This window comes from Rhinopithecus bieti, unplaced genomic scaffold (genome assembly GCF_001698545.2).
Source record: "Rhinopithecus bieti isolate Rb0 unplaced genomic scaffold, ASM169854v2 scaffold_19459, whole genome shotgun sequence".
Taxonomy (NCBI): domain Eukaryota; kingdom Metazoa; phylum Chordata; class Mammalia; order Primates; family Cercopithecidae; genus Rhinopithecus; species Rhinopithecus bieti.
Genome location: NW_016809864.1, coordinates 1,230,942 through 1,253,114, shown reverse-complemented (window position 1 = coordinate 1,253,114; position 22,173 = coordinate 1,230,942). Strand labels below are relative to the sequence as shown.

At 50.7% G+C, this 22,173-nt stretch overlaps 2 protein-coding genes and 1 long non-coding RNA gene across 11 annotated transcripts in view; 2 read left to right on the top strand and 1 right to left on the bottom strand.

Moving 5' to 3' along the window:
* CLEC16A (C-type lectin domain containing 16A) overlaps positions 1-3,378 on the bottom strand; it is a 238,974-nt gene extending 235,596 nt beyond the window's left edge. For 7 of the 8 annotated variants that reach the window (XM_017890666.1, XM_017890669.1, XM_017890668.1 and 4 more), the window contains exon 1: positions 3,069-3,372. In XM_017890666.1, coding sequence (XP_017746155.1) covers positions 3,069-3,148 — 80 coding nt within the window. In that variant the 5' untranslated portion in view covers positions 3,149-3,372. Of the gene's footprint in view, positions 1-3,068 lie in introns of all 8 variants that reach the window. The other variant, XM_017890673.1, reaches the window with a different exon arrangement.
* A 99-nt stretch (positions 3,379-3,477) lies between these two features.
* On the top strand, positions 3,478-22,012 carry LOC108541220 (uncharacterized). The gene is made up of 3 exons (XR_001888909.1): positions 3,478-3,560; positions 20,153-20,295; positions 21,887-22,012. It is a non-coding gene; the product is annotated as an uncharacterized LOC108541220 (long non-coding RNA).
* On the top strand, positions 5,808-19,371 carry DEXI (Dexi homolog). Of its 2 annotated transcripts, none has more exons than XM_017890677.1 (2): positions 5,808-6,696; positions 18,708-19,371. In XM_017890677.1, the coding sequence occupies exon 1, from the start codon at positions 6,263-6,265 to the stop codon at positions 6,548-6,550; it is 288 nt and encodes a 95-aa protein (XP_017746166.1). In that variant the 5' UTR covers positions 5,808-6,262; the 3' UTR covers positions 6,551-6,696; positions 18,708-19,371. The 2 variants fall into 2 exon arrangements, with proteins under 2 accessions (XP_017746166.1, XP_017746165.1); XM_017890676.1 differs by having other exon boundaries at positions 6,599-6,696.
* Positions 22,013-22,173: the final 161 nt, after the last annotated feature.

Genomic DNA, 22,173 nt, shown 5'->3' with positions numbered 1-22,173 from the left:
AAAAAAAAAAAAAAAAACAAAGAGGAGGGTTTCCAGATGCCTTGTGTGTTTAAATAAATAAATAAATAAATAAATAAATAAATAAATAATTTAAACTATCTTAAACTTTTCCTCTCCATCCATACCACCCAGGTCAAGGCAAGAGTGTATTAGGAACTGTCACTTGTCACTGATAGGGTGACCAGTTTATACTAGTTTGTCTGGGACTTTCCCCAGTTTTAGCACTGAAAGTCCCATATCCTGGGAAACCCCTCAGCCCAGGCAAACCAGGACGGTTGGTCACCCGAAGTGTCAGATAAATCCCAAGTCCCTTCCTCCTTCCAGCCTTGTTTCCCACAGCTATCAGCCCCCACCTGGACATGCCACAGAACCCCCAGGGTCCTGGTCACAGTGTTCCGCCTCCCACACCTGCTGCCCACCGTGGTGGCTTCAGCTCGTTCTTGGAGAACCCGCGCTGGTGCTGCCTCCTCCAGAAAGCTCCCGAAAAGGGTTCCCATAGAACCCTGGGCCCATGGCGATCCCACACTTGTCACACTGTACAGTCACTGGCTCTACAGCTGTCTCCCCCACCAGCCTGCAAACTTCCTCAGGGAATGAGCTGTTCTGTACCCAAGACCCAAGATGTTTACTAACAGAGCCAAATGCAGAGTGGCACAAGCCCTGGGTGGGCACTGGCTGTTCACAGCACTCTTTTCCAAGTCCCTGGGGGATCTTCTAACCCCCTCACCAATACAAAAATCTCAGGTTCTTGCAGCTGTAATATGGATTAAGCTGATCTGCCTGATTCAGGGCAGGCAACTCGGGTTTCCAAAGAAGCATCCGATAGACATGTGATCTAAACAATGAACCCAGGCAGTTCCCAGCATACTGCAAAGGAACCAGAGACCGTTTACCATTCTCTGCTGGCTGGCAAAGATGCCCCATTGGCGATGAGACTCGGCCAAGTCAAAAGTGTCCTCAAACAGACTTATCGGGAAGTTTTACTGAGAACGACAGTATAATGAGCACAACCTTGGGAGTCAAATCCTGCCTCTGCCACCCTTCGGCTGCTGACACCTTGGGGCAAGTCACTGAAGCCCCTTGAACCTTAGTTTCCACTTCTGTAAAATGGAAACAATAATGGTTCCTGTAACTCACAGACTTGTGAGGACAAATGGAAATAACACAGGAAGTCCTTAGCAAGTACCTGGTACAGAATAACGCATTCGATATAGTAATAAATCAAGGTAATTTAAAAGGGCTAGAGTTAAGCAGAGTTAGGTGAGAGCCTGCAGGCACCTGGATGCTGGCAGGAAGCCCAACCTCCTCTGGATAACTCCCCTCCCCTCCTCAGCCACCTCCGCCCACTCAATAAATTCCTGAAATCCTTCAACCACTCCCTTTCCCGGCCAGCTGCCCTCCCATCTAAGATCCCTGCCTCCCTACCCACCCCATCCTTGTCCTGGGCCTCTTTCCTCCCCTTGTCTTCTCTCACCACCTCCTGCTCTAAAAGCGCCCCTCACCACATACTGAACCCTTCTGCTTCCCACTCTTCAAGACTCACAAACGTTTTACTAAATGCTGCTCCATGCTAGAAAGGTCACAGCTGAGAACTGCGGCCCTGCCACTACCCCTACTCCACTCCGGGGGAAACATGAGAAGTCCCTATCTAATTCCCTCCCACCAATCCTTTCCACAGCCCCGTCTCCCTTCCACTACTTCCCACCATATCCCTAACCCTATCCTCCTCCTTTCCCATTAGTAGTCTCAGGATCTCCCTCTGGAAACCTGCCTATTTCTTGACACGGAAGGCTTGTCTACTCCCCTCTTCAGCATCCCCGCCATTTCCCTCCCGAAAGCCTTCCCCTTCACAGAGATCTCTATTTTTCATCATCCTCCACACCTGCCCCCAAATCCCGGGTCTTGGCCTGCATGCTCTTCACCTCTCCCCAATTCAACCATTCATTTTTTTACTCTTTAAGTAGGCAGGGAGCAGTACCAGATGCTGGGAATACAACTGTGAGTAAACCAAGCAGTCTCTGAAGTGCCAGTTTAATAGGAGACAGAAAGTAAGTATAAATTAAAAATAAAGAATAATTGCAGAGAGTGGCGAAGCACTCAATGAAAGCAAGAGAAAGAAAGATGTGATGGATAGGAACTGGGATGGGGGGAGCATGTTAGGTAGGGTGGTCTGGGAAGGCCTTGCTGAGCTGATGATAAACACAGCTACCACTACTGGCCATCTGCAGATGGGGATCTGGAGGCTCAGAGAGGTGAAGTAATTTGCCCAAGGTCACACAGCCACTAAGTGGTGGTGTCAGGATTTGAATGCAGGTGTGGCTGCAAAGCCAGCCTCTTAACTTCTGTGCACTCCTGGTCCCAAGACCCTATTTGCCATTTGTTCTCCCCCAGAGCTGTAGAGTCATTTCCTTCTCAGAGGTCTCTATTTTTCATCATCCTCCCCACTCGCCCCAAAATGCTGGGTCTCAGCGTGCATGCCCCCAGCTTAGACTCCCCTCGGAAAATAATCTGTTCTTTTATAATAATTAATGGCGTTTATTGAGCAATTGTACTCGTTCTGAGCTTAACGTTCATTCTCTTATCCAACCAACCCTCAACACAACGGCAGGAAGCAGGTGCTGTCACTCTACCCATTTTACAAGTGGGGAACCTGAGGCCTAAATTCACATAGATAGATTAGGACCCAGATCTGTCCGACTCCAGGACCCAGACCATTGACCCCTAAGCTGTTCAGCTTAAGAAACACCCCGCCAGGAAACTTGGTGGACACCGTCAAGAACAAAGTCTGTGTCCATAAACTGAAATCGCATCCTCTCGCTTTACAGGTGGGGATACTGAGACTCAGAAACTAAGCGACTCGTCCAAGGTCACACAGCCAAGAGCGACGGGGTCAGGGTTCGAACCCAGGCGCCCTGACTCCTGAGCCCTCGCTCTTAACCACCACACGGGCTTCCCCGGGCGCCCTTCGCCGCCGCCGCTCTCACGCCTCCTAGAGCCCGGACCCGGAACTCGGAGCCCCAGTCCCCCTGTCCAACCCCGCGGCCTCCCGCTACGCCCCCCACACTCACTTGAGGTGGTCCAAGGAGTGGATGTTGCGGGAAGACTTGCCATGGCCCCCGCCCACCCAGCTCCGCGAGCGGCCAAACATGTCTGCGGCCCCGACCCGTCTCTCGTCTCACGGTCTCATGCCCGACTAGCCGAGCGGCCCAGCGCCCGGGGCGGCAGCACAAGCAAAGGATGCCGCGGCGGAGGTGGTGGAGGAACCACCAGCCGCCTTCCTCCCCGGCCCACAGCCCAGCACTGACATTCAGCCGGAACCGGCCGTTCGACCGCCGCGCTTTACGGCCGCCGCCGCGTGGGGTGCTGGGAAATACAGTTCATCCGCGAGGCCTTCGGCGACAGGACTCCGCGAACGGACTACAAGGCCCTGCGTGCATCGCTCAACCGCGGGCCTACGGCCATCCAGAAAAGGCCGGGCGGGGAGGAGCGACCCGGAGAATCGTCCCGGTGGGCGGGAATTGGAAGCTTTGGGCGCAGTCCCGGAGAGGGAATCGGCAAAGGTGGGTCAAGGAAAGTCACAACATAGTAACAATTATTAGGGTTATAATAAGATTAAGAATAGTATTCGTCATACGCGTCCGTGTGAAGAGACCAGCAAACAGACCGTGTGTGAGCAATAAAGCTTTTTTAATCACCTGGGTGCAGGCGGGCTGAGTCCGAAAAGAGAGTCAGCGAAGGGAGATAAGGGTGGGGCCGTTTTATAGGATTTGGGTAGGTAAAGGAAAATTACAGTCAAAGGGGGGTTGTTCTCTGGCGGGCAGGAATGGGGGTCACAAGGTGCTTAGTCGGGGGGCTTTTTGAGCCATGATGAGGCAGGAAAAGGAATTTCACAAGATACTATCATCGCTTAAGGCAAGGACCGGCCATTTTCACTTCTTTTGTGGTGGAATGTCATCGGTTAAGGCGAGGCAGGGCGTTTGCACTTCTTTTGTGATTCTTCAGTTACTTCAGGCCATCTGGGCGTAGACGTGCAAGTCACAGGGGATGCGATGGCTTGGCTTGGGCTCAGAGGCCTGACAGTATTGGATGGTGTATACTATGCAAAGCCACTGTCCTGAGGGCTTTACATGTTAAGGTATTTAATTTTCACAACCATCCTATGAGTTGGATACTATTATCAAACCTATTTTATCATCACGGAAAGTGAATCACAGAGAGGTTGACTTACCCAAGATCATGCAGTTAATAAGTGTCAAAACCAGGGTTCATATCCATGCCCGCACCCTTATTTTTCATTCCCTTTATAAACAAAATGACACGAAATAGGTAACAACCTTATTTGTCCTGACAACCTTTTTCTTTTTCCACTTCAATTAAGTGTGTGTGTTGGAAAAGCCTGCAAGCAACAATGCACCAAACTGAAAATTTTGTACTTCCAGAGGATTCCTCTGGTCTTCACCCAGAATCCATGCTATTTCCCAAAGTACCACGTTAAAGTGAAAAAGGAAACACCCAACTTTCTGCATGAGCCAGAATATATCTAATTTCTCCCCTGGATTAGAAGTAGTAAGTTCGATGTGGGCAAGACTTCTCAAGTTTACCATCCATTCATTCATTCAGTCACTTCTATATATCATCCTTTTTAAAGGTCTGCTGTGTCCCATTAACTCTGCTCAAGAAAGAACTGAGCCAGAGGCCAATGTTCTCCCCAGTGCCTAGCACAAGGTTTGGCACATAGTAGGTGTTTAAAAAACATTGGTAGAGTGCATGAATGAGTAAAGGTTTGTTTCACCTTCAGCAGTTGGAGAAATGGATAAGAGTGGAGAGTTAATGGTTTGCCCTGTAATTCATATAAAGTGGGGCAAGACAAAGTCAATGGAGCAAAAAAAAAAACAGGATGCCTCCAAAGAAACACACCCAGGCTCAGAAATGTAGGCTCCCTGGGCTCGTATTTTTCATCTGTAAAAAGTACGCACATACACACTACACTGCCTTGTGTGCCTCCGATTAAGCAGTGCATGTAAAATACACAGCTCAGTGTGGCCTGAGATTTAAAGGTTTCTTGAACTGCTTTGGAAGGCTCTTCGGGCGAGATCATGTTTTCCTGAAAGACATGCAATGGTTACCCAAGAGCAGGGGGAACCAGTGGGTGGGAGAGACTCACTTTTTTGTGTACTTCAAGGTTGTTTGAATGTTTAGCCATGTGTATTATTGCTTTTAAACATGATTTACAAAGTAAAAAGAAACAAAAAGCAACCTTATGGTTGGAGATCTGAACTACTTCGGAATCTATTCAGGTATTCCTTAACTCTAGGATGCAGGTTTCCTAGTGGGCAAGGCCTTCCAGCAACCAGAGTTTGGAGAAGCGAAGGGGACACTGGTTGATCACCATGAAAACTGGCGCTTTGGGAATGTCCAAGATTTTCAGGGCAACTGTCCGTCGCCCCTCCCCGACCCCGCCTCCTTTCAAAGGAGAAACGGAGTCCCAAAGACGCATGCAGCAAGGTGCAGCGGAAGCCCGGATTTCCTTCGGCTTTTGAGGCCTTAGCATTGTGTCTAGGTTTGAATTGTGTTCAATCTCTTTCCCCTCCCGCTGTTTGATATGCAGAGCGAATCTGATTTGAGATCTGAGCGCAGACCCGAACCAGGAAAGCAACTCAGATGCGAGCGCTCCGAGGGGCGGAGCGAAGCGGTACCCGCCCCCTGGCGGCCCGGGCCAGTCAGCGCGGGCGTCGAGCCGGCCAATGAGCGTATGCAGGGGCCGGCCGGGGAACCAGCTAGAGGCCGCTCGGGAGGCGGAGCTCCGAGCGCGACCCGGAGGGAGACGCGGTGGCCGCAGCCATGGGCGCTGGGCCTGCGGGGGGGCGCGAGGACCTGCGGGGCCGGGCGGGAGAGACAGCTGCCGGGACCGGCCCTAGACGCTGAGCCGCGGTGGGATCCCCGCCGGCTCTGCGAGGCCCTGCGAGCGCCAGGGAGGCGCCTCGAGGGAGCCGGGCAGCCGCCGTCCACTTTAGGGGGCCCCGTCTCGCCGTCTGGGCGGTCGAGAGGGCCTTGGGGGCACATCTGGGGGTGCGGTGACCCGCCTGGCGTATTGCGGGGGTCAGGGCGCGTTTGCCAGGGGACATCTGGAGCCCGGCGCCGCCTCTGTCGGGCCCCAGGGCACCCCTGGATGGCTGCGCTGTGCCCTCGCCGGCCGCCCGGGCGCCGCAGAGGCTGAGTTCGCCGGGATCGCCGGGCCGCCGCCGCCCTTACCACCCGCTGCATGCTGGGCGCCCGGGTCGCGGCCCACCTGGACGCATTGGGCCCCCTGGTCCCCTACGTGCCGCCGCCACTGCTGCCCTCTATGTTCTACGTGGGCCTGTTCTTCGTCAATGTGCTGATCCTGTACTACGCCTTCCTCATGGAGTACATCGTCCTTAACGTGGGCCTTGTCTTCCTGCCCGAGGACATGGACCAGGCGCTCGTGGACCTCGGCGTACTCTCCGACCCCGGCTCGGGCCTTTACGATGCTGACTCGGAGCTCGACGTCTTTGATGGGTACTTGGAGTAGGGTCTCGACTGCCGTTCCCCTCTTCCCTGGAGCCGCAACCCACGCCCTGGACCAGCCGCCCAGATCATGCCGCCGCAGCTGGTTGGGGGCACCATCTGGACGGAGATGGTTCCCCAGGAGGAGATCCTCCCCTGCCTCCGAGGCCTGTAAGTGCCGTCTCTGAACAGGATGAGGGCGGTCTGGGGCGCTGGCAAGGGAGAAGGAGACATCCTCGGGCCGGATACACACCCCTCCCTCAGGCTTCTCCTCCGTTCACCTCCTCCAGGTATAACTGGATGCCAGGAATGGCCAGACCCCTCTCAGGTCCTTCGTTTGGGCTGGAAAGCTTCCCCCAGCAAAGGGGATAGTTGGTGAAAAGGAAGGGGACCCCGAGACTAAGTTACATTTGGGGTTACCCTGTGACTTACCCCCCAAAGCTTATAGAAAAAGCCTTCGCTCCCAAATCTATTTGAGGAAGAGCTGTCAGCTCCTCCCCCAATCCTCATCCTGGCTTGATGATGACCTTGGCTTTTGGGGGATTCTCGGTCATCCTAGAAGGATAAAGATTTAGGGGTGTCAGAAGACACAGGGAGCCAGGCACGAATCATATTTGTACTGTGGCCCTTGGGTGGCTGGGTGGGGATTAAGTGCAGGGGCTCCAGGCCAAGGCTGTGAGAGGAGAAATCTCAAGCAAAGAAGCCTGTACTTCCTTTTGGCCTTGGGTTTGCTGCTATTTTGGAGTCAGATTTCAGGGTGCCCCAGCTCATCAATTCTGCAGCTCAGAACCGCAGGGGCTGCCAGTTTTGTAGGCTCCCTTCGCAGAACAGGCAGACACGGAGCTGGTGCGAGGGCTCAGTTTGTCTGCAGTGTTTGCAAGCACTCAGGGGGCCCTTAGGTCCTCGGGAGAAGGACCACAGGGTCATTGCACAGAGATGGTCAAGTCCTGTCTTTGGGGCTGTGACGAGGGAGCTTTGCATCCAGCATCCAACCCACTGTATATGTGAGAGGTAGGGAAATGAAGGTCCAGGGAGGAGTAAGACTTGGTCATAGTGGCCAGGAAGAGAGGCAGCTGGACTCAGTGAGAGAGAACACATGACCAGATACGCTGTCAGGCAGCCTCCGGGACTGGTGAGGGTCACAGGGCAGGCAGGAACGCCTTGGCTCAGCCCGAGGCTGGACAGTACTGGAGTGTCACTTGGCACAGGGCCTAAGTGGCAATGAAGAGGGGATGCTGAGATATGGTGAGCAAGGGCTCCTTTAGGAAAATGGACACCAATGCATTCACCCCAAGCAGACTGAGTCCACCCCTCTCCTGCATTACCTGGCTTTGCCAAGACAACCAGAGGTGTCTTAGTTCAGTCTTCTATAACAGAATACCAGAGGCTGGGGGACTTAAGCATTTATTTCTTACTGTTCTTATAAGGGCACTAATCCCATCCATGAAGGCTCTGCCTTCATGACGTAATCACCTCCCTAAGGCCTCACCCCCCAGTATCATCATTTGGGATCAGGGTTGCAACATATGAAGTTTGAGGAGACACAAACATTGAGTCTGTTGCAGATGGTGGTACAGGGTGGGGTAGGACCTACTGGCAGCATAGCTGGGTGCAGAGGGCTCTCCTAAGGGGTCCACAGTGAGATTTCTTTGAAGAAAACTTCTGTTGAGCTCAGTAAGATCTTAGCAAGAGCCAAGTGCCAGGAGGGGCGTGTGCCAGCTGCTCTGCACACCTCCCCAGCCTGCCTGCCTGCCTGCCTGCCTGCCATCCATCCGTTCTTTTACGGAACAAATGCTTTTTTGTTCAGTACAGTGCCTGGTGAGTGAACACAGTGAGGAAGACAGACCCAGCCTTGGCCCTTTGGCACTTGGTGAGGAAGACTAGTAGGAACCCAAACAAGAAAATCAGATTTTTTCGGAGCTATGAAGGCAGGCAAGAAGGATGTGAGCTTCCCTGTCGTGTTCACTGCCGTGTCCTCAGCACTTAAAACTGTGCCTGGCATCTAGTAGATGGTCTCTGTAGGTGTAGACATGGAGTAAAACAGAAGTGAAACAGTAGAATAGAGATGGTGGGCTGCTTTAGCTGAGGGGTCATAGAAAGGCTCTCTAAGGAGATGATGCTTTTGAGCTGAGCCTTAATTCGATAGAAGGATCTAGAGAAAAGCAGTCCAGGCTGAGGGTGCCAGTAGTCCAGTAGTGCCAAGACCTTCAGGTGAGAGAGAGTTGGTTTTTCCAGCAACCAAAAGGAGGCCCATGTGGCTGGAGAACAGCCCCAGGAGAGGTCAGTGAGGTGGGCGGGAGCCATACATGGAGGACCTGGAAGGCCATAGCCAAGAGCAATGGAAAGCCATTGGAAGGTTCTAGGCAGGAGATGACACAATCACATTCCCATTTTGTAAAGATGACTCTGGCAGTTGTGGACAGAATGAGCTGAGGGGTAAGAGGGGAAGCAGGGACACCACCTCAGAAGCTGTTAGTTGTCCAGGCCAGGCATGACAGAGGCTTGGATGAGGGGAGTTTAGTGAAGATAAAGAAACATGAACAGACTGAGAACAGCTCTCAGAAGTAGAACCTATGAAATCCATTCAAAATCTGTACTGAGCATTGATTCTATCGCACTCCTGGGTCTAGGCCCTTTGCATATGCACTCATTCAACAGACTTTGACCCTGCCTGCTCTTCTGCCAGGCCATGTGCTAAGACCCTGCGATCCCAAGATAAATCCCTGTCTCCAAGCCAAGCACTTGACTTTGAAGCAGTGTAACTTGGTGAAGAACGTCTTATTTTATCTCTTTATCACATCAACAGAAACACTTCCCCTTCCAAATGAAAACATTGGCATATTCTGAACTAAAAACTGAATCCCAAATGCTTCGACATATTTTGCAGCAAACGCTGTTTAAGCAGAAACACCAGGAAGTATCTCTCAGGGACACCCTTTCAAAGCTCTCGGGGTGTTAGGGCCTGACCCTGGGAAGTGGGGAGGCCTGGAGAAGTGGTGGAAGCCATGCACAGCCTTCCCCCGTCCCCACCCTCAAATCCAAGCCAAGGAGGCCTTGCCTCCAAGTGCTGAGGAAGCTCGGAACCCCGGGGTATGAGAGGGGTGGCTAGCAGCAGGGAAGCTGCCAGGAAAGACCTCAAGATGATCTGACCGAGCCTCATCTCCAGGCCCCTTTCCATAAACAGGGGAATGCTGGTAGTCAGTCCTGTTTTTTCTCAGCCGTTCTCATGTGGTCACATGTGTTTCCCACATGCCAATCCAGGAAACAGTGACTAAGGGCAAGGGGCATGTCACGCAGTGGGGTCCAGGATGAGTATCAAGATGAACAGGTGCACCCACTTTTGCTCCCTCTTTTTTTTTCTCTTATGTGTGGACCCACATAATTCAGTTCTTCAAACACTTGCTGAGCACCTACTTGAGGAGGCAGTATTAGGGTCATGGGTAAGAGCCAGGGCCATGGGTTCACATCCCAGGGTAGCTGTGACCTTGGGCATGCTGCTTAACCTCCCTGTACTTTGGTTTCCTCTTCTAGAAAATGGAAATAATGAAAATCTCCCTTGTTGTGAGGACTAAGTGAGATATACATAAAGCACTTAGACCTCCTTGTATATAGTAAGAGATGTTTTAATATTAACCACTCGTATTCATAGTCAGATATAATGGAAAGCGTGTTATACCCATGCCCTTGTGGATGTAGAAACCTGCACCTATACTCGTGCACGAATATTTATATTCCATGAGCAAAAGAGAATAGGCTGCCTGAGTGCCAGGGAGGTCCAAGTCTAGCCTAGCTGGGGGGGACTTCCCACTCTGCCTTCGCAGCCCCAGGACCCTCAGGAGACCTTTCTTGCTGCCCTGTGGTCCCCAGAGCACCAGAACTCTGGAGAGCCGGCTGTGTGGTTTTCCTAGAGTGTTAATTGTTGCCCAGGAGCAGGGAATGGGGAATCAGGAGCTCCCTCCTTCCCGGGAGAAAGGGCTGCATTGGCTGGTCTGGGAGCCAGGGAGAGTCCTCACATCCCAGCAGTTCTGGTGCAGAGGCAGCTCAGTTGGATTATTCGTCCCAGTTCCTAATGAAAGTGAAAGGCCCTGGTACCTGCCAGCCCTCTCTTGGCACACAGCGAGCTGAAAATGCAGAGACTGGAGAACATTGCCACCAAAGTCGGCTTGTCCTGGTACAGCTCAGATTTGGAGCTGAGGGTTATCAGATTCATTGGTCTATCTTATTCCAGGATTTACTAGGCTTCAGTTACCTCTCGACTAGGAACCACAGCTGCTCCTTCCTAACCTGGTCCCTCCTTGCTAATTTGTGGCCTATGCTATCAGCAGAACCCCTGTGCTGGACATATAGCTGCCCAGCTCAGAAACCCAAACCTTCCGCAGGGACACAGTCAGATTTGAGTTATGGGAGATCCCACAGGCAGGGGTCAGGGCGGATGCAGGAAACCAGGCCAGGAAGCTATGGCTGTCATCTAAGCAAGAAACAGACAATGGTGACACAGGGAGACAAGTGTGCCCCCAGGCTGGCCACCTCTCCAGTTCTGCTCCTGACATGAGGCTCACCCGGAAGATCCTTGGCCACAGGGTACATTGGTGCCAGCTGTGTCTTCAGACAGGAGAAAACCCCAGTATGTGTCTCAAAACAGTGAGATGTCAAGGGCCCCACTCTCTTAGCCCTGCATTATACAAACTGGAGATTTCAGCCAAGAAACAGGCAGGGTCTGCCCCACTTACAGCCTGTGTGTCTATTTTGCTGAACTAAGAAAGTGAGGGCTCCTCTCAATTTGGATATTCATATTTCTGGTGTATCTGCTAGCTTTCCTCCCAGAACTTCTGAAAGCATAGACTGCTTTGGGGAAACCTAAGATCACAATAAAAGTGGCAGACATCTTTTTCCCCGTCTCACAAATCAACGGAGGCACAGGATGGGGAAGTGGCGGCCGAGGGAACAAAGCCAAGGAAGACTGCCAGCCCAGTTCCCTGGCCACAGCACCGAGGGTTTGAGGGGTACCCCCAGTGAGGGTTCCCCATCCCCGACTTTGGAATATCAGCTCATAGTTTCTGCCAAGCCTGTGTCATACACACTCTTGCTCCTTTTTCCTGAATAAAAAAATTAAAACATAGTTTCACACATGCAGAAAAGTTGCAAGAGCACGAGGAATGTCCACCCAAATTCACCAATTGCACCAATTAGCACTTTGCTTATGTACACGCGCATGCCATTCCCTGTTTGTATATGCATGCCTGTGTATATGCACACACGTGTGTATGTGTAATTTTCATAAGCATTTGAAAATGGGTTCATTATGCACCTTTACTCCTAAATAATTCAGTGTTTATTTCCTTAGAACAAGGACAAATTTGCATAACCACAGCAGGGTTGTCAAAATCAGCAAATCTAGTATTGATACAATATACAATCCTATGACCAATCTCATCTACAACTTTATTCAAATTTTATGGAGGCTGAGGTGGAAGGATCACTTGAGTTTAAGACCAGCCTGGGCAACATAGTGGGATCCCGTCTCTACAAAAAGGAGAAAAAAAAAAAAAAATAGCCAGGTGTGGTGGTACACGCCCATAGTCCCAGTACCTCGGAAGGCTCAGGCAGGAGGATCGCTTGAGTCCAGGAGTTCAAGGCTGTCGCGAGTTATTGCACCATTGCACTCCAACCCGGGCAACTGAGCGACACCCTATTTCAAAAAAAACAAAAAACAAAAAATTGTCCGAATAGTGTCCCTGAACAATAAAAAAGAGAGAGTTGAGGTCCAGGATGCAATCCCAGATCAACGTATGCATTAATCTCAAGCCTTCTTCAGTCTGGATCAGCTCCTCAGTCTGTCTTTATCTCTTGTGACATTGACATATTGGAAGAGTACAAGGCTGGTGTTTTGTAAACTGTCTCTCAATTTGGGTTTGTCTGATGGTTATATTCGAGATTGGATTCAGATGAGGCATTCTTGGCAGGAATCTTGCAGAAGTGAGTGTGCGTCTTCATTGCATCTTACCGAGAGGCACGTGCCATCTGTCCCCTTTCTGGCAACGTTCACTTGGATCAGTTGGTGAAGGTGGTGTCTGCCAGGTCTCTCCACTGTCAAGTTGCTATTATTCCCTTTATAATTTGCAGTTTAAGATGAAATGCACTAGTTTTAGTGCTTCATTCGTGAAACTACTTTTTTAGGTGAATTTATTTTAAAAAGAATGTCTGTGTCACTAAAGAGAAAACCATCATCACTTGGCATGGATAAAAGCCCTAACTGCCAAAGTCATTAACTTTTGGCCAAATACCAAAGCCAGCTAAAGACACAGGGCCTTAGCCTGCTGTCTTTTTGTTAAAAAGAGATTAACAACTGTCAGGTGATAAACATAAAATACACCAGCACCAAAGTGAACTTTCTCCTCTAAATAATCAAAAGGATTGACCAAAAGCTGAAAAGCAAATTGCTTGCTCACTATATGTGATTCCTTGTGACTTAGGGTCACCTCCCTGTACCCTCTAAAATTGTTGCTTACATGCTTTGCAGTTGGACACATCTTGGTTTAAATCCCAGCTCCACCAACACCTCAGACTTCATCTCCTAAGCTTCGGTTTCCTTCTCTGTAAAACAGGGATAATAGTAGCACCTGCCTAAGGGCTTGTGCAAATTAGATTGGGATAGTGAATGATGTATAGTCGGTACTTGCTTAAAATTGCTTAATGAGTGACGTGGTCAGTGTCAATGGTGTGTCAGACCCTGAAGGGGCTCTAGCCCAGGAAGCTTTCCCCCTTTCCTTGGGCGCCCCTCCTCCTGAGGATTGGTTACCAAGGAGGGTGTGTCTGTGTGGGCAGCCTTTGAGGTAGCCCAAGTGCAGTGATAATTGGTACCCAGCGAGTCCCCAGATGATGCCGGTACCCTCACAGCTGCTATCCCAGGCCTCAAGCTTGGAGTGGCGGGGAACTCCCTCCAGGGTAAGGCTTCGTTTCTGGGAGTCCCTCCTGGCAAGGGGCTTGGCTGGGTGGTTAAAAATAACTGCCTCTCCCACATCTCCATCACTTGCCCCAAGCGTCACCCTGTGAAGCCACCAAGGAGGGTTCCATTAGACAAGGGAGGAAACTGAGGCTTGCAGAGGTTCGATGACTCACCTCAGATACCCATCTATGAGGTGGCAGCATTGGGCTCCTGGCCACACTGTCCTGATGCTTCCCCCAGTGAGGTGCTCTGCTGGAGGCGTCCCAGGGCGGCAGTGAATACGCAGCAGCGGATCAGATCAGCTTTCAGGGGCCCAACACCCCCTGAGCACCTACTGCTTTGCCCTTTTAACTGGCACCAGGCTCAGTTGTACAGGCCAAGGGTATCAAGCTAGAATTCATGGTTCCATTTTCATTGTATTTTTAGCCTTGCCTTCTGTGTATGATAAATTCTACTGCTTTGGGTGTTATATAGTGACATAAATGATCTTTTTTTAAAAATTGGAGTTTAAAAAGTGCATTGATTTAAAATACTAAGTAAATAATAGTCCAGGTGGTTCTTGGATGTGGCAGGACCTGGAGGGAGGCACTGGGCAAATGCTGTCCTTCCAGAGGCCTCAGGGAGTCTTGGATGTGGCCAGCTGGAGGCATGTGGTAGACCAGGCATCTTCACAGAGCCCACTCCTGATCAGCTTTGGCAGCCAACATGCAAATCAGAAGCCAGGTTTGAGAAAGTGGTCATCATTTCTCTGTGACACTGGCTTTCCTCAGGAACATGGACCTGTGTAGAGACGGGCAGCTTCTTCCGGCCACTAGGAGACAGCCAGACCCCAGCCATGCCTTCATCCTGAGATAAGGTAGAGACCCTTCTGCCACATAGCCTGTCACCAGGGTGGAGGATCAGAGTGGCTGCGTGAGCAGGGGAGGGTGCCATCTGTCTTTAGCCACTTTAATTGATTGTTTTGGTACTTGAAGAAAGGAATGAGCAATGGGTTTCTAGAAGGCAAAGTCTTTGAAGGAGGAAAAGCATTACTGCTCTCAGGAGGCCCCCAGCCTTGAGAAGGTTCCCTGCCGGTATTGGTTTTTACCTGGGAACAGGTAGGGCTAAGGAGGGAAGGAACCACCACGTACTGACGCCTCATGTGTGCTGGGTATTGCCAGGTACTCCACGGACACAACCCCATGCGGTGGGCATTGTCCCCTTTTCCAGAAGAGGAAACTGGCGCAGAGAGAGTGGGTGACTTATCTGAGGTCACACAGCCAGGAAGGGGCAGAGCTACAATCAGCACAGACAGGCTGAATCCAGATCTCACACCATTTGCCCCGAGGAGCAGGACAGTGGGCAGCTGAACTCCAGGAAAGAATCCCCTTCTACCACTTTCAGAGCCTTGCCCACCAGTGCTCGTAAAATGCCAGGGCCATCTTCTTACTTAAGCCACATCCTGAACCAGGCAGCTTCTCTGCAGAGTTATTGAGCTGAGACATTGCTTCACAAAGTGGATCTAGTACCCAACTGTCATTCTGACTACAGAAACCAGCCAGCCAGCCAGCCACGTCCTCTGTCCAGCTTTGGGGAATGGCCTAGAATGAAGGGTTACAGTTTCGGAAAGGGGGAAAAAAATCTAGTGGCTGATAACTTGTGTGCTGTGCTCTAATGATGTCAGAAGGTTGGAGAACCTGCTGCCCTGGGTTCTACAAGCTGCAGCTCTGGGGTGCTTTTCAGCCTGGGGCTCTTGGTGCCTTAGAGCAAACTTGTCTAACCCGTGGTGCGACCTGCAGGCTGTGTACAGCTCAGGACGGCTTGGACTGTGGCCCAACACAGATTCATAAACTTTCTTAAAACCTTGTGAGATTTTAGCCTGGCCAACATGGTGAAACCCCATCTTTACTAAAAATACATAAATTAGCCAGGCATGGTGGCATGCGCCTGTAGTCCCAGCCACTCAGGAGGCTGAGGCACGAAAATTGCTTGAACCTGGAACTGCAATGAGCCAAGATCATGCCATTGCACTCCAGCCTGGGTGACAAAGCAAGACCCTGTCTCAAAAAAAAAAAAAAAAAAAATTTTTTTGGTTTTTTTTTGGGTTGTTTTTTTGGTTTTTTTTGTTTTGTTTTTTGATTTTTTTTTTTTTGATTTTGTTTTATTTTGTAGCTCATCAGTTATCATTAGTGTATTTTATATGTGGCCCAAGACGGTTCTTCCATTGTGGCCCAGGGAAGCCAAAAGATTGGATACTCCTGCCTTAGAGAAAAGGGATGAACCTGCAGTGCCGAGTGGTTTCGGCTTTGGGATCAGGCCACAGGGGTTCAAATCCTGGCTCTGCCATTTATGAGCTGTGTGGCCTTGCACAGCTTGCTTAACCTCTCCGAGCTCCATGTGAAATGCAGGGATGATGGTCCTACTTGGCCCCACCTCCTAGAATTGTTTTTGAGGAATAAGTGAGTTAAGACATGAGTTAGAGTAGTACAAGGTGAACATGAAGTAAATGCTTCATAAATGTCAAGTGTTGTCACGATTTTCATTTAGGGTTTGCCAAGGCTGCCATTGCAAGACCCAGGAGCAAAGGGGTTGATCTCTAATAGCCAAAGTGGGTGACAGATGAGAATTGAACTGTGTCCCAGGACATCCTCCAGCCCTAGATATAGAAGTCTGGGATCACATCCCTGTCCTCGAATCACTGTGTGACTTCAGGCAGAGGTCACCACCCTCTCTGGACCCTTCTATTTTCTGTTGTGGAGTGAGTAGGACCAGCTGGGATCAAAGCCCTCAAACCTCATACAACACTCAGCAGCTTTTCCTCTGTCTGCCTGTTACCTGAACTATTAACAGTTTTCTTTAAATTGGCTCCTTTTAAAGTGAAATGTTTTGAAAAGAGAAACTTTTGTGTTTTTGAGACAGAGTCTCACTCTGTCACCCAGGCTGGAGTGCATTGGCATGATCTTTGCTCACTGCAACCTCTGCTCCCCCAGCTCAAGAGATTCTCTTGCCTTAGCCTCCTGAGTAGCTGGGACTACAGGCGCCTGCCACCATGCCCAGCTAATTTTTTTTTCTTTTTTTTTTTTTAGTAGAGATGGGGTTTTGCCATGTTGGCCAGGCTGGTCTTGAAATCCTGACCTCAATTCGCCATGTTGGCCAGGCTGGCCTCAAACTCCTGATTTCAAGTGATGCACCCGCCTTAGCCTCCCAAAGTGCTGGGATTATAGGTGTGAGCCACTTTGAAAAGAGAAATTATATTACTACCAGAAATGGAAACTTGGCATCACTTGCTGTAAATAGAAGGTAACCCTATAGATAAACACAGTGAAAACAGGAGTGTTAGTAAATTCCACGTGTAACCCATTCAGACTGGAGATTTGCACACAAGAGAGCAGCTACAGCCAGACTAGCGCCTGGCTAGGACTGTTGGGGATGCTGTTTGTGGTCACAGGATTGGGAGAGGAGTGAGGTCCTCACTGAATGATTCCATCTTCTCCCTTTTTTTTTTTTTTTGAGACAGGGTCTCTGTCACCCAGGCTGGGTGCAGGGGCACAGTCATAGTTCATTGCAGCCTTGAACTGCTGGGTTCACGCAATCCTCCTGCCTCAGCCTTCCAAGTAGTTAACACTACACCATGCCTGGCTAATTTTTAAATTTTTTATGGAGACAGAGTCTCACTGTGTTGCCCAGGCTGGTCTCAAATTCCTGGCCTCAAGTGATCCTCCCACCCTGGCCTCCCGAAGTGCTGGGATTACAAGCATGAACCACTCTATCCAGCTGATTCCATGTTCTCTTAACACCCCGTCCACACAAATCTGAGATGGGCTCAAGGATGACTGCAGGTTTTGGAGATCTCTGCAGTGAGCATCTGTGCGGCTGAATCTGAGTAAAGGATTCTGCTCCGGGCTCCTGGCCAGCAGGTGTCTCAGGAGCAGCCTGGTGGAGGGCAGTTATGGGGAGACATTAGCTATGCCTGCACTTACAGCCTGGGAGCCAAGCAGGCTCTGGAGGCAGAGCAAGGCCTCAGCAAAGAAGGGCAGGTCGACCTGCAAGGAAGAGTGAGTGGAGGGAATGGGGCGAGGCACCCACAGTCTCTGCTAAGGTCTCATGGCACTTAGCAGGGTCCTCAGCCTCTGCTAAGAGCTCAGGAAGTGGTAGCTGCTCTCATTCAGACTGTTTCCATCGTTATTACGAAGCCAGTGCCAGCTTTGCCTCTCATAGCTGTGCATCTTTAGGCAGGTTACTTGGCTTCTCTGAACCTCAGTTTTGTATCCTATACAATGATAAGAACCTGAGTTTCTTATCCTATACGATGCATGGGTCTCAATGGAAACAGTTCCGCCCCCTTAGATCAACCTTGGAAATAGGGTAGGAGGGCATTTTTAGTTGTTACAGTGACCAGGGATGCTACTGGCACTTAGTGGCCTGGAGCCAGGGATGCTGCTAAATACTCAACGCCCAGAACAGTCACTCCACATCCAAGAATTGTCCTACCCCAAATGTCAATAGCACCCTGTCAAACACCAATACATGCCACATGTTTAACATACAAGTTGTGCGAGATGTTCAGTGAAGTTTGCGGAAGGGATAGTCTGAGCTGGCAGATGAGGCTTGGAATCAGAGCAGGGCTTGAGGGGGCTGCAGAGGGGTTGGGCATGGGAACACGAGGTGCTGCAGAGACACTGGCACCCAGCTGGGCACACAGAGAAGGCAGTGGGAAACGGGGACTTGCCAGGGGGTCAGGCCATGGAGATGATGCTGCGTCCTGAGAGAAGGAGCCAAGTGGGGCTGCTGAGTGACTTGGCTGTGGCCAATGCCTTCCTGTAGGTTGCAAAGCATTTTTCCGGGCAAGGTGGGAGGTGTTGCCAAGCCCTGCCCACTACCCAGCGCTGGCTCAGCTGGCCCAGAGCTGCAAGTCAGCCCTCAGACCCTGGGTGACTCCCGAGCAGATTACAACAGCGTCCCTCCCAATAAACAGAACAGACCTTCCTCTCTCGTGCGACAGTGCGCTGGTTCTCCAGCCCAGGGTCTCTGAGAAATTAGGCAAATTCATTAAAAAGAGTTTTAATAAAAATTGCAGAAAGACATTTTCAGCCTGAGTCTGGGGCTCCCAGTGGTTCCCCAAATTCAAAGGATGGAGGAAGACTTCCCTGCCCCACCCCAAACCTCCTGAGCCTCATGGATTGGTCCCCATCCCCAGCCAACATGGTGGCAGGGTGGGGCTTCCATGCTAGTAACCCCCCTTTTTCCTTCTTGTTAGGCCTGCTCCCCTCAAAAGCTTCGTGCCAACAGAGAGGTTCCTGTTTGGACCCAGGAGAGTAGAAAAGAGATTGGGACTGAGTGCTGAGGTTGGGAAGGCACCTGCTCCCACAGAAGGGGGAACGCAAGGGGCGTCCCAAGACCTCATCTGCCCGCAGCGTCACACCGATGGCCTGGCCTTGGCTTCTGATTATTTGCAGCTGAGATGGAAGTTTACAGGAACCCAGCCAGTGTTTGCCTCCCTGCACTTCACCCCGGAGCGCACCTACTTCCCCCACTTCACCTTCAGAGAGGACGCTTCAAACTGCGGACACACGCAAAAGCAACTCCCAGCTCCGTTTGATGTGAGTTGAGCCTTCAGGCCAGCTGGGTTTAGCCCGAGGCTGGTCTCAGATGCAGCGGCTGTTGCAGGGAGTGACTCAGAAGAAAAAGCTGAGGAAGCTGTCAGCGGCTGAGGGTGGGATTCTCGCTTCTTCGTTTCAGGTTACTCGTTCTTCAGCAAGTTGACAAAACAGACATCATGCTGGGGAGTGCCGCATTACTGCCCTGGCTGGAAAGGCTTTTCTGAAAGTATGAGTGTTGTGCCTACTTAATTCTGATAAACCTGTTTAAGCAATACTTAGGAGGCTGACTTCTTTGGATTAAAAAAATGTATGCAACTCCAACCCCTGGGGCCCTGCCTTTTTTTTTTTTTTAACTTTGAGATTTGGGAAAGGAGTTCTAGGCAGAACCTTGCGGTTGACAAATAGCAGAAGATAAAGATCTCCCAAGTTGGAGATCCAAAGGGTTTCAGAGAGTCTGCCCCAGTTGGGCTGGTGTGAGAGTCCCAGGCTGGCCCTCTGCCCCACTCCACAAGCCAGGGACAGCATTTGGAGTGTGGTGGGAAAAGCCTGAAGGCCAAACTAGAAACCAGGCCTGAATCCTGTAGAGGTGGCAGTGGGTATCCTGTGCCAGGCATGTGGTAGACCTTCATTAAAGATATGGGGGGAAGGCCTTGGCACAGTGGCTCATAACTGTAATCCCAGTACTTTGGGAGGCCAATGCGGGCAGATCACTTGAGGTCAGGAGTTCAAGACCAGCCTGGCCAACGTGGTGAAACCCCACCTCTACTAAAAATACAAAAAATTAGCCAGGGGTAGTGGTGCACACCTATAGTTCCCAGCTACTCGGGAGGCTGAGGCAGGAGAATTGCTTGAACCCAGGGAGGCAGAGGTTGCAGTGAGCTGAGATCGTGCCACTCCAGCCTGGGCAACAGAGCAAGACTCTATCTCAAAAAAAGAAAAAAAAAAATTGGAAAGATTAAATGAATGAGTGGAATTGGGTCAGCTTGCAGTTTCATGGAATACTAGCAGTAATTCTCTCCAGTTTGCAGAGCACTTGACTTCAAAGCACCTTCCCATACACACCGAGTGAAGCAGGGTACAAATGATTAACCCCCTTCTACAGGTGAGGAGACTGAGGTGTGGGAGAGTGGAGGCGGCAGAACTCCGGGGAGAGACAGTTGTAGCGCCACTTGCCCTCATGCGATGCTAAAGAAAGAAAAGCTACGAAATCTGAAAAGAAGACATTTGAGAGGCCCAAGGAAAAAGGTGAGTGTGAGGAGGGAGACATTTGCATGCAGAGAGAGGCCTGAGAGGAAAAATGACCATTTGGAAGGTGCGCGGACTTACAATCCACTGGACGTGGAATTACACCATCATGCCCTGATTCCTCTGAGCACTGCTCTACCACCTGACAAATGGGGGTTCAGGGCACTTCCAGCACACTGTGCCTGTGCCTGCAGAGAGGTCCTCCAGAGAAGTCAGGAGTCCATTCCTTTATAGGAGTGTGACTATAAGTATCACTTAGATCTGTGACATGGAGACAGTAATTTATCCACACTTATGATGACTGTGTGTTAACGACAAAAACATGCCCTTCTGGGTTAAAAGGCTCCACACCAGCACTGCCAACTTGGCAAGCAGAACCCAGACTGGTTTGCAGCCCCCGTGTTCCCCCTTGACCAGGTGCCTTTGTGCACTGTACAGACTGGCCAACTTCACCTGGCAGCCCTGCCAAAGAGTTTTTTTAATTTGCTAAAATATAAGACTCACCAGGGCAGGAACATCTTATTCATGACTGTGCACTCAGTATGTATTTGTAGAATGAATAAAGCGAAGTTAAGATCCACGCAGCCGGGCCTGGATCCCTCAGACTCTCTTGACACCCACCTCTCAATTGCTGGGGAGAGGAGCAGAGCTTGGGAACCAGGCTGATCCTGTGAGCACTGGGGCTGGTGAGCTGGAGCTGAACAGGCAGCTCCCACTGCCACCAGGAGTAAGCTAAGCTGTCTTGAATTGGGGCTTCTGGGCAGATTATGCCCGAGTGGAAAGCAATAGTTGTGCTGGCAGCTCGCTGGGTAGAAAGCGGAGCAGCCAAGTCCCTTTTGGGCTCACTGCAGCCAAGGTGGGACTCCATCTGTGCTAAAAACCGGCTCACTCCCAGGACAGAGCTGTGTGGCAGAGGCAGAGGCAAACATTCCCCTTGGTACAGCTTTTGGTGCTTCAACCTTTCTCATCCCCAAGCAATGAATTTCCCACTGAATTTTAGGAAGCCACAAAGAAAAATCCTCTCAGAAAAGAGGACTTGAGTCAAGGTGGGCTCTGGTGGGAGTGTGTGTGTGTGTATGTATGTGCACACATGTGCATGAGACATGTGGTGAAAGGAGGGTGGGTAGGAGAGTAGCAACCCTTGTCACACTGGCCAACAAAATATGGCAGAAGTGGGCTGGGTGTGGTGATTCACATCTATAATCCCAGCACTTTGGGAGGCTGAGGCAGGAGAATCACTTGAGGCCAGGAGTTCAAGACCTGCATGGGCAACACAGTGAAACCCTGGCTCTACAAAATAAAATAAAATTAGCCGGGCTTGGTGACTCACACCTGTAGTCCCAGCTATTCGGGAGGCTGAGGTGGGAGGATCACTTAAGCCCAGGAGGTTGAGGCTGCAGTGAGCCGTGATCATACCACTGCATTCCAGACTGGGCGACAGAGCAAGACCCTACCTCTTAAAAATATATATATGTGGCAGAAGTAATACTGTGTGACTTCTAAGGCTAGATTATGAAAAGTGGTCTCTCTCTCTCCCCTCCTCTCTCTCTCTCTCTCTCTCTCTCTCTCTTTGGGATACCCTCCAACCTAGCCACCATGCTATGAGGAAGCCCAACTAGCCCACATGGAGGGGTCCCAGCCAACTGTTCCTTAGTGGAACCGAGGCCCCCAGCCAACAGCCAGCATTGCCTGCTAGACATACAGGAGAACGAGTCTTCAGGTGACCCCAACCCAGCCCTCAAGCTGCCCCACCTGACACAGAGTAGAACAGAAGGAGCTGTCCCCACTGAGCCCTGCTCAAATGACAGATGTGTGAGCAAAATAAATGTGTGTGTTGTTTTAAGCCACTATGTTTTGGAGTGGCTTGTTATGTATTAG

What these genes read in the sequence shown, in the direction of transcription:
- DEXI (XM_017890676.1), top strand. Translation starts at nt 6,617, where the DNA reads ATGCCGCCGCAGCTGGTTGGGGGCACCATCTGGACGGAGATGGTTCCC. An exon ending in CTCCCCTGCCTCCGAGGCCT is followed by an intron (nt 6,697 to 18,707) that starts GTAAGTGCCGTC and finishes CCTTCTTGTTAG; the next exon opens with GCCTGCTCCCCTCAAAAGCT.